The following is a 12320-nucleotide window of genomic DNA, read 5'->3' as shown; positions in this document are numbered from 1 at the left end:
TTTTCTTGTATTCCTATCATGCTGTAGAAAGGGTGCAAATAATGTTAATTTTTGGGTGTCACTTTTGACTTTTTTTTTTAATGAATAAAAATAATGCAGTAACAGGTTGCACTCAAAATGTGGGACCCAGCTAAATATTACGTTTTGAGAATTAAAATGAAAAGCTAAAAGTGCTTAAAACTACTTTGATCTTAATGTAAATAAAAAAGGTATGTTAAAATGAAAACATTTGTGCATGATTTTAATGACTAAATACAGTCAAGAAGGTCAAGACCTCTGATGTTGGACAGGTCAAAATCCCAATTTAAAGAGGACATACTAATATTTGATATGTTTAATACTGTTAATTTTATGTTAGGTAATAGTGTATCTAACATAAATATTTCTCACAACATGGAATTTGTACGTATAATGCTTTTTAATTTTAATGGAACATGCCAGATGTTGTATGTCACTTTGACCACATGGTGATGCTCTGACACTCTATGACACACTCAGTTCTTTCAAACGTACAAATGAATTTACGATGGTTAATTTATTGAATATCAATATTTTGCCAATATCTCGCCGATGCTAATTTGTATTATGTAGGCTATAAATAGCATACATTTTACCGAAAAACAAGATCTGTAGGACAATTTTTTAGTGCCTGTGAGAGATTGCAGCGTGACTATATGAACCATTGCACAGATATACCTGCTTCTCTCCTATAATCTTTGTGTAGTAGGTGTCTCTGAAGTGTCTAGGATGTTTAATAATGGATAGAGTGAGGTAGTTCACAGATGACTGTACACCAGACCTCACGCGCCATATAGGGTCTTCCCCTCTAGTGACGTAGTTCGTCTAGAGGAGAGGCGCGCGCCGGGTGCTGATGTATAAAAGCGAGGAGACACGCCGGTATAGCAGCACTGTGACAGACAGTACACACAGTTACAGAGTTATGGAGACACTAAGGAATACCTCTTACCCAACTATAACGGCACACAACGAAAATATGTGTGAGCTCAATAATATAAGTGAGCAAGGAAGGAAAAAGCCAGAGGACAACAGTCGGACGGGCACAGAGTATACCAGAATCATTACAGACCCCAATACTGGGAAATGTTACTGCCGGGGAAAAGTTCTGGGAAAGGTAATGGCCGCAATAATAATCCTGATATTATTTAAAAATATGATATTTATTATTTATATAAAAGTATTGTATTATTTTATGTGAAAAACATCATTCATTGTATTTGTGCATGTTTGCATTGGTTTTGTATAATTATCTATCTATCTATCTATCTATCTATCTATCTATCTATCTATCTATCTATCTATCTATCTATCTATCTATCTATCTATCTATCTATCTATCTATCTGTGCACTGCTTATGATTGGATTGCTTCTTCTTGAAAATCTCTTTTTCTTGTAGTTGATAACTTTATACTTATCTTATACTTTCTATATGCCATAGGGAGGCTTTGCAAAGTGCTATGAAATGACCGACCTGTCTTCAAGTAAAGTCTATGCAGCCAAAATCATCCCGCATACGCGTGTGTCAAAACCGCACCAGAGAGAGAAGGTATAGGACAGACACATGGCACATGTACGATTGCATGAGTGATTGATCGAGACCTCTTACTGATGTTTTATATTCTGTTAATCCAGATAAACCGAGAGATTGACCTGCACAGATCTCTCAGCCACAAACACATAGTGCACTTCTACCACCACTTTGAAGACAAAGACAACATATATATTCTATTGGAGTACTGCAGTAGAAGAGTAAGTATCTTTTTTTTTAAATGTGTTTTAAAGTGAGGAATTCTATCATAATATATAATGCAAATGACTGTCATCCCTAACTGACTCTTGGTATTCTTTTTTTTAGTCATTAGCCCATATAATGAAGGCACGAAAAGTCCTAACAGAACCTGAAGTAAGGTATTACCTGAAACAGACAGTGTCTGCTTTAAAATACCTTCACGATTTAGAGATCCTGCATCGTGACCTGAAACTAGGTATGCATGCATTCACGCACTCGCATGATGTATATTAACATTCCATCAGTTCATAAGTAGTTACATTTTTTTATGTTTTATCCTTCTAGGCAACCTGTTTGTGAGTGACTCAATGGATCTGAAAGTGGGAGATTTTGGGCTGGCTGCCAAACTAGAGCCAGTCAGCAACAGACGCAAAACGATCTGCGGTACACCCAATTACCTGTCCCCGGAAGTGCTGAACAAACAGGGACACGGCTGGGAGTCTGACGTGTGGGCTCTGGGCTGCGTCATGTGAGTTTGTCACCATCAGATCCGAGGGTTTCCTCTATGCAATATATTTAGAAACTGCTCAGTACTAATAGGCATTGATTGCCGATTCAGAGTCACTCTATGAATGAATGTCTACTTTTGTTCAGGATCGTATTTGGTGATCATGCTTTAGCTTAGTGATTGAATATCATAATAGCAGCACATGTAGCACAGTTTGTCTCCAGTGTCGAGCTGTTCTAGCATAATTTACTCAACCTCGTGTCGTTCCAAACCTGAAGTACTTTCTGTCATCCGGTGAACACAAAAGATGAAAACTGAGGCTGTCAAGCTCTAAAATAGCACCATAAAAGGGGTCTTGCGCAATATTTAAAGTCTTTTGAAGATTTAAGTTGTGTTTTATATTGTTATTTACTGTTAAATAAGTGAATAACAACTTCTGTCTGTCAGACTAGCTATCATATGACTAAAGAGGACTTCCTTTATGATACTTTTATGGTGCTTTTTCATTATTTTTGAAGCTTGATAGCCCCAGTCCTTATTCAGTTAATTATATTAAAAAGAACAGCCCTAATATTATCAAAAAATAGTTCAAAACCTATTGACATGAAAAATGACATGGCGTTGAGTAAATATTGACTGAACTATTATCTTAAGAGCCAAACCCTTATTAATCTTACGTTCATTTTCCTTTTCAGGTACACCATGCTCCTGGGAAAACCTCCATTCGAGACCACGAACCTGAAGGAGACGTACCGCTGTATCCGAGAGGCCCGGTACACCCTCCCGGCCTCCCTCTCTCTCCCTGCCAAACAGCTCATTTCCGGCATGCTCGCACAGAACCCTGTGGACCGCCCGCACCTGGACGGCATCATTCAGAATGAATTTTTCACCCAGGTAAGTTTATTTGTCACAGCGCAAGTTTCAGTATATCCGGCCAAGTGGTTGGATTTTTGGTCAATGTTTTTGTCGTGATTTCGCCGTAGGGCTTCATGCCAGAAACTCTACCTGTCAGCTGCTGCCATTCTGCCCCAGACTTCCACATTTCCAGTCCTGCCAAGAGCTTCTTCAAAAAGGCAGCGGCGGCTCTTTTCGGCGGCAAGAAGGACAAAGCCAAGTACTATGAAAATATAAGTAAGTGCTCGCTTTATGTAACTATAGCATCCTTCATTTCAGATGTAACGGTAGTAACGGTTTATCTTCTGACAGATCGCTTGGCCAAAGAAGAGGAAGACATATTCAAGCTCCGTCAAGACTTCAGAAAGACTGCCATCAGTCATCAGATTACTACACACGTCTTATCCGAGGTGAGCTTGTTCCCTTTATAGCAGACTATAATAAGGAATTCATCACTAGATAGAGATATTAATGGAGGTTAAGTGTTCAGTCATTCATGACAAACATATGCTGCGATTTCTCCTGTTTAGGAAGGAGGAAATCCGTCAGCACCTACAAGAAAGCTTGTTACCCAGGCAACTGCCGGAAGGCTGCAGACAAGAGATACCATTCACTTGATTGTTAGAGGCAGCTTGGGCAGCTGCAGCAGCAGCAGTGAATGTAAGCATGTGTTATACGCATGTGTGTGTCTGTGTGTGTGTGTGTGTCTGTCTATGTGTGTCTGTCTATGTGTGTCTGTCTATGTGTGTCTGTCTGTGTGTGTCTGTCTGTGTGTGTGTTTCACCTGTTTGGTCTGATTTCAGCTCATTAGTATCGCAAGCTGATGCAATGTATCCCGCTGTCTCTCTGTAGGTCTTGAAGACACCACCACCGGCACTGTGGCAGAGGCTGTTATTAGTGTTCTGAGAGGCTGTCTTGAACACATGCCTAAAGGTGAATAAGACATATTACACTTCACACTTAACACTCAGGGTTTTCTATACCAAATCCATTCTGTAGAGTAAAGAAAATGTGTGATCTTTGCATCTAAAAGTACTTTTTTTCCCCCCACAGCGGATAGCCTTCCCAGAGGAAATGGTTGTAATAGTTTGAAGTGGGTGACTAAGTGGGTGGACTACTCCAACAAATATGGCTTTGGCTATCAGTTGTCTGACAACACAGTGGGCGTCCTTTTCAACAACGGAATGCACATGAGTCTCCTCTCTGACAAGAAGTAGGTGCTTCAAGTTGACTGTTTGCTAACTCACTTCCGCTCAAATAAACAAAAATGCAACCCTAAACAAGTGTTCATGTGTAATGCCAATTTGATTCATTTCTGAAGTAGGCAAACGTTATGCAATACATATTCATGAAACAGGTGCTTACCAATATGCATAAACTAGGGATGCACCAATATTCTATAATTATTTTTTTATTTGGAAAAAAAATAAAACTATAATGTTCAGTATAAAATGAATATTCGTTTTGGAATTTTTTTTTTTTAAAGAAATTGAACATTTTATTCAGCAGTGATGGATTAAATTGATAAAAAATGACTAAAGAAAGACAGTAAACTGCTGTTTAAAAAAAATAATAATTTCTTCTATTCAACAAAGAATACTGTGGAAACAAAATCACGTTTTTTAACATTGATAATAATAATAGATTTTCTTGAGCACCAAATCAGCATATTAGAATAAATTCTCTGAAGATTGGAGTAATGATGCTGAAAATGTAGCTTTGCCCATAAATCACATAAATAAATTATTAAAAAAAAATATTTTTAAATGTAAAACAATCATTTTAAATTGTAGTGATATTTCACAATATTATTGTTTTACTGGTTTTTTTTTTAAATCAAATAAATGCACCCTTGGTGAGCATAAGAAACCTCTTTTAAAAAACATTAAAAAATCTTACTGACCTCTGACCTGACTTTTGAACGCTAGTGCATATTTAATATACCCAATAGTATTCCTTATGATTTCCATCCATAGTCTTCAGCATAGTTTCTAGATGATCTTCGGAAGGGAAGAAAAATTGCACCAATATCCTGGAAATGTCAGTGGAATGACAAATTGCATTACACATCAACAGCAAGCATTAGTCATAGACCTCATATATATATATATATACATGTTGCGTTGCATTGATTGTGTAGTTTTTGATAAATATGTTATCTTCATTTTTAGGACTGTTCATCAGTATGCTGCGCTTGGCCAGAAGTCTGTTTTCTCTGTTATTGAGGCTCCAGAGTGTGCTGTGGCCCAGGTCACCATCCTCAAGTACTTTGCCCACTACATGGAGGAGAATTTGATGGATGTGAGTGCGCTCTTAGTTGAACCCCTTTTGTTTGTATTCAGCTTTGAATTTGTTACAGGTCTAAAAGTCATAGACTTGACATTCTGGTCTAGATTTCAGGCTGTACAAGAAGCTGCTGTGTTAATATGTATTGTTTATCCTTATTTTTCATTCAGGGAGGGGATGTGATAAGTGAACCAGATACCCAGAAGACCAGAATATATCTTCTGCAGTGGTTGAAATCAGACAGAGCTTTATTGATGCTTTTCAATGATGGCACATTCCAGGTAATATTATGGTCATCTTTATTTACTACAAAGCAGATTTTAAATGGATAGTTCACCCAAAAATTACAATTCTGACGATTAGCAAAAAGCAAAAAGCTACTGTCTAGTGCTCTCTACGCCCATCAAAACCCCTGGGTAGTTATCAGTCAGGTCTGTCTGTTCAGATAAAAAGCTGTGTACACTATAGCACTGTGGGAAGAAGAAGGTCACAAACCTGCTGCTGTAATAACGTCCTGCATCCTGTAAGAGTGTTTCACGTCAGTTCAAGAATAACAAAAGCTTTTTCTTCATCTCCGAACAGGTGAACTTCTATCATGACCACACCAAGCTCATCCTGTGCACACAGCAGGACGAATACTTGCTGACGTACATCAACGAGGAGCGAACCTCCACCACCTTCCAACTGAGCACGTTGCTAGGCACGGGCTGCACCGCGGACCTGCGCAGTCGCCTGGAGTATGCCTTGAACATGCTGTTGCAGCGAAGCAACTGAGATTGACAGATGAGGAGAACAGTTGGCCACTGACTCAGCAAGAAATGATGATTTCTTTCAATGCAAGGGCGCAGAGGAGGAGTTGTTGAACGGAAAGTCCACTGGATGTGAACTGGATGGAGCTATGGAAAGGTCTTCAATAACTCAGACTCTGTAGATTTACAAATGCTGAAGTTCAGAGACTGTAGTGAAGAGGAATGATGTGATGAAAAGATTATAAAGAGGAAAGAAAATCTGGGCCGGGACCAGGGATCCCTTGACAAGAAACTGACTTCTTGTGTGTATGTGTGGTAAAATGTTTATGGAACACACATGCATGTAATAATCTGCAAAAATGATTGTATTTTCCCCTCTGTCATTACAGAATATTTATTGTGTACATATTTCCTTATTTATTTATTTAATTAATAAAACCCCAAAATTCTAACATTATGATTTTTTCTTTAGACTGTATATTTTGCTATATATATATATATATATATATATATATATATATATATATATATGAGATAAGATAAGATATGTTCACATATGTGCATAAATAGAGTGGAGCAGGTGTGACGTTAGAACTTCAAACATTTTGAAGCATTTTGTTCATTTTTGAAAATGTAAGTTTTTAATAAGTAACTAAGACAGCTTGGAGTGTGAGTGTGTGCAGTGTCCATTGTAGAACAACATCTATGCATCGTCAAATTATGTTTACTACATTTATTTTACTCATAAATTGAAAAACCCTATAGGAAAATCTTAAAGGAACCAGTGGCGAATTAGATTTCCAGGTTCTCTGACTCATATCTGCACCACTCTATACACTGATTTCACGCAGCCGCCATTTTGAAATCGAAAATGAGGCTCCGGGTGGAAGAACCCCGGAAGTAAAGATAAACAACAATGCCTTGGACTACCAACCTGAAGCTGATTCCGCGATTTACACTATTGGATGTTAATATCCAATATAGGATTTGTATATAGTTCGTTCCTGCTTCTTTTTTTACTTTCTGAATTATATATATAAAAAATAATTGTATTTATAAATGAATTTCACTATATATAGTCTAAAGTATGATAGAAATGTATGTACAGTTTTAGAATAACTCATTTCTAGATTAAACACAACAATACGCCATCGCATTCGTGACTCTCCTGTGATTAAAGGCGGCACTTCCGGTTTTCTTCCCACCGGAACCTCGCTTTCGATTTCAAAATAACGGCTGCGTGAAATCAGCGTATTAAATCATATTAGAGATTTACGAGGGCTTTTACTCAAGTGGGTGTGGTCAAGTTAAGTGACAGATGTTCACAGCCAATCATTCAACAAGTACAAGCTACGCCACTGCCACTGCTGTAGTAGAATGAACATCACATTCACTTGGTCAGAAAACTAAGCCTGTGTTCTCAGACTGCTGGGAAATTTGAGTAAATTTAGTTTTCTATAAAAATAATGGCAAAATGACAAAGAACTCATGATTCGTAAGTAGCCTAACCATGTCAACATACACGCAGGGTCAAGGTATACAAAGCAAAATTCGGTCACGAGATATGGCATAGATAAATAGAAAGAATTGTATTCTATTCCGAATTCAGTTTGACTGATACACACGCGACTCATCAGTGCGGGTGCATGCTCTGTGAAGTCTGCTTTTTGTGCGCTATGAACGCTTATGTCTCGTGTTTGGGCAGTCAGACATATTTCCATAGACAGTAAAAGAAATGGACACAGCGACCCCATAGACTTCGATGGAGAAAAGTGAAGTCAATTAGAAGCACTCACTTCCTGATGGCTGAGCGAACTGCGCAGGTTCAAACTGAGCTTGACGACGTAGATGTGACGTGAGAAGCCTGTCTCACAGTTGTACGTCTTCTAGCTGTGCCAAGGGGATTCTGAATCATTCCCTTCCGAATCTTGCAGAGACGGAGAGCGTGAGTAGGAGCTGTCCATGAGCTACAGCAGGAGCAACTTTATGACTCTCTATGGGCTTCTCCCATGCTCTGAAAATTTCAAAAACGTTTAGCCTTTTATATTCAAACCAGAGTGACAACTCAAGAAGAAGTGACAAAATGTAGACAACATTTCTGAATGGTTAGTTGATGAATTTATGAAGGTTATGTGAATTTATCTTCTAGCCATTGATTAGCATATTCTGTCTTGATCATCTAGAAATTGTGTTCCCGAGGGCGGGGTTTATGTAAATTTTAGGATTCGTGATGTCACTAACCCGGGAGGAATGTCGTGTAGGGACCAGCCGTTTGTTGTAGTCCTTAAAAAACAATTTCTTTAAAATAAAATATCTCCCTTTGCTTTGAACTTTGAGTGTTGTAACTTTGCAGATGTTGTTTATGCTCAAACAGCAACTTTACACACTAACTAAAGTTGAAAAGTGAAATCAGGATCAACCACCCCTTTAAAGGCTGACATTTTCTTTCATTGAATTCAAGCATTACATCGTGTCAAAAGCAAATAGAATCCATTATAATCAATCACAGATAAGTGTTTAGTTTCTGTAGCTACTCCACGCATTTGAGTTTGTCAACAACAGGACAAAATGAAAGAGTGAAAGAACGTTCATAGTGTTCATAATGTTGTAGGACTATATGTTTGTTCGGAACATTTTGTTTTGTAAATGAGCCACAGTGTAATTGCGAGTTCACAAAGAAATTTGTTGAAAGATGAAGCAGCAACTGTATTGGATCTGACAGTGCATCACAAACTGTAAGTAAATGATTTCATATTGCTTTGTCTGTAAATTATGTTTTTTATGGAAAATGTTTTCAAAACACTTAAAGTCCCCATGAATTCAAAATTGACCATACTTACTTTGTTTGCCTAAATTGATCGTTTTGTGGTGAACAATTCATCCATGCAAGTCAATCCACACAAAATTTTTTTTTGGCTTCGTAATCTTTAATCAAAATCTGATATTTCCCCTCCCCTCTGCGTTGGAGGACCTTGCCTGATGACGTAGGTTTCACGGTTTGGGCGTCTTCTTAACATCCGTAACCACGCCCCTCCAACTGACAGTAGACAGGCTGAATGAAAACACCTACTTTTCTAGATCCAATCAGGTGCTAGTTGGGGAAAAAGCCACGCCCACCATTTTGCCTCATTTAGTATTCCGTTTCTCTCGGAAATACGTCACAACACTGGAGAAAAGTCGTTTGCAACTTCCGGTTCACGGGGACTTTAAGTTACGTACAATAGTAGTGCAGTAATAGCATTGATACTGTTTCCTATGTAATGACTTTGGCCAATCATGCCTGTCTACTGACAAGCCTTGAAGGAGGAACAACGGATCATTACAGATGGAGGGTCTGAATGTTTTTCCACATATACAATATATATGGTATGGTATGGTATGGTATGGTATGGTATGGTATGGTATACTTTTTTGTCCCCAATGGGAAATTTGTTTTGGGGTCACAAATACAAGCACTGCAGCACCAGACATTTAAAACAAACACAATACATAAAAAACAGAGAAATACACATTTAAAATCAAGTATTTGGCCTCACAATACTGTGTGCACCAGAGGGTACCCGGCATACTGCCACTAAACACTGGAAAAATGTTTGGCATCACACCATACTACCCACATTCTACCATTCTCACACCAAACACTGGAAAAATGTTTGGCATCACACCATTCAACCCACTGTAAAATGATTGGCATCTCATCACTCTCTCCACTGGGACGCAAATGGCATCACGCCACTCTGTATGCTAAAAATTAATAGACATCACGCCACTCTGTATGCTAAAAATTAATAGGCATCACGCCACTCTGTCCACTATAAAGTAATCGGCATCACACCACTCTGTACACTAAGAATTAATTGGCATCACGCCACTCTGTCCACTATATATATATATATATATATATATATATATATATAGTGCAAAACAACTTTATTAACATTATAAGGAATAATATTAAAAATTTTAAAAAATCCAATCCATGACCCCTTTAAGTAACATCATTAGACAGTTTACATAGATAAAGAGGGCAAGGCCCATCATCAAAATGACTATTTAAGCACATGCTAAACAACTATGATGTCAACTTTCTAGATAGTCATCAGATGGATAATTGAAAGGTGGAAACATTACACTATTATTTTGAAACAAGTCAAATGAATGACATGGCATTACACAACAAATAAACTACTTCCATCTTACAATTAAAGGAAGCTTTTGAGGCAAACTCCCAGGAAGAGTAAGAATATTACCTAGCCACACCTCAAACAGAGAATCACGAATATTACTGGCATATCTTATGTCAGTGGAGTATATTTAGACACTTTTATCTTAGGATCCGAAACTACACAATCAAGCAGTTGTCTGAAAGACAACCCAAAACCCAATGTTTTGATGCCAGTGTTAATGTGAAATTCTTTTATCAGCCCATTTGACAGGTTATCTTAAAAGGAAACAAATTAGATATTAAAGATAAATTTAAAACTGAACAAATCAAATATTAAAAATAGACTGAAACTAATAGGTTCGTTTTTGTCCTCGACATACTCCCTAGACGTTTATACAGAATTAAATACGGTACAAACTGAAATTTATTGTTCATAATCATCATGTATTAAAAAAAATGTCTATGTCTTGTGAATTTCAAGCATCATTACAGTCCTTCAGGAAATAATTTCTTGATTCTTCACCATGCATTCACTTTTAAAGGACTAGATTATATTACTCACTGACCTATGCAAAAAATAAATATGGCAGACTTTTAACAACCCAAATCTTCAGCATGGATGACTCACATACTTCTTAAACAATGTTCTGCCAATTATGCTGTTAAGATGTGTATGCTGTGCGTGTGCATATGTACACCAGCATTCGTTCTGGCGTGCTTTTATGTGCATGTGTGCGATAAACCTTCTGAAGTCATGTCACACAGCTGTGCTGGTTACGCATGTGTTGCGCTGATGTGTGGGCTTCACAGATTCATTGCAGGCTAGAGAATCTAACGAAACATTGTTTGGTTCAAGCTCTCTATCATTTCCCAAACCGATCCATCCCTCAGATTTCACATTTGACCCTGTAAGGGTGGAATACATCTTGAAAGGAAAGCAGAAGGGGAAATAAATCAATAATCAGAAATGTTCAGTTGAACTTCAACTGAAATTTTTCACAAGCCCACTCTCTACCACACTGTGAGTTTGCTTTAGGGAGAAATATAATGTGATTGGAAGACAAAGAAAGAGTTAAAAGTGCATGGAGGATACATTGGAGCAATCTGATGTAGGAAGATGAAACATTTTCAAATTGAATTCGGACAAGGGATTGCAATCACTCGAGTAATCAGCTCCAACAACATACTTGAGATTTCGATCAAAGGAAAATGCTCTCAGATACCAGGAAAATATGTTTATACTAGCAGTGCTGTGAAACTCAAAAAGGGAAATTTCACGTTGGTTCCTTGCCTTCAGTCTCGGGAGAAGAATTCCTTTGGGCCCAAAATCACATGTATTCCACGTGGAACCAACCCAATTGGCAACATTACTATGTCTTACTATGAATAACTTTCTTGTCTCTGAAAATGCCAAAGCTGCCCACATACGCACACACAGTGGCTTCCCATTTGCCTTAAAAGCCCAATCTAGTTGCTGACGTCTGAAATCATATTTTGAAAAAACGAAGTAACTTATTTATAAAACTGCCACATCCTTTAGACATCATTTCTTTTAAACACATTGTCAAGGATGTTCAACATAAGGCATGTCTGAACAGTTGTTGAAATTGTACATCATGAAGTCATGTCTTACTTTAACCTAATAAACTGCTGAAGAAGGTTTCATTGTTAAAAGAGAGCTGAGCCTTACAAAAAAAAGTTATGTGGTGCTACCTGCTACTTCATACACCATGTTATGTTACTGAATGATTAGCATATTTATTTACCATGGTAATCAACTGCTCTTTCAAGAATACCATGGTTCATTATGTAATACAACTTAAAGGTTTGGGGGTTGGTGTAAGTAGTCCACTGAGGCGAGTTGCAGAAGAACCCATGTGCAGTTTATTAACTCCAAACATGAACAAAAAAACAAACAAATACTTGGCACAAACCATTAACGAGGAAAAGAACCTCACCAACAGTTGATA

At 37.7% G+C, this 12320-nt stretch overlaps 1 protein-coding gene across 1 annotated transcript; it reads left to right on the top strand.

The window, feature by feature from the left end:
* Window positions 1-676: 676 nt before the first annotated feature.
* plk2b (polo-like kinase 2b (Drosophila)) lies at window positions 677-6637 on the top strand. The gene is made up of 14 exons (XM_056259551.1): window positions 677-1132; window positions 1458-1565; window positions 1652-1768; window positions 1875-2004; window positions 2094-2277; window positions 2952-3150; window positions 3240-3387; window positions 3463-3560; window positions 3681-3810; window positions 4003-4083; window positions 4204-4363; window positions 5322-5451; window positions 5607-5717; window positions 6019-6637. Exons 1-14 carry the CDS (start codon window positions 872-874, stop codon window positions 6208-6210), a joined length of 2049 nt encoding a protein of 682 aa, XP_056115526.1. The 5' UTR covers window positions 677-871; the 3' UTR covers window positions 6211-6637.
* Window positions 6638-12320: the final 5683 nt, after the last annotated feature.

This window comes from Rhinichthys klamathensis, unplaced genomic scaffold (assembly GCF_029890125.1).
Source record: "Rhinichthys klamathensis goyatoka isolate OS25496 unplaced genomic scaffold, OSU_Roscu_1.1 h1tg000169l_1, whole genome shotgun sequence".
Taxonomy (NCBI): domain Eukaryota; kingdom Metazoa; phylum Chordata; class Actinopteri; order Cypriniformes; family Leuciscidae; genus Rhinichthys; species Rhinichthys klamathensis.
Note: the sequence above shows the minus strand (reverse complement) of the source record. Positions and strands in the feature narration are given on the sequence as shown.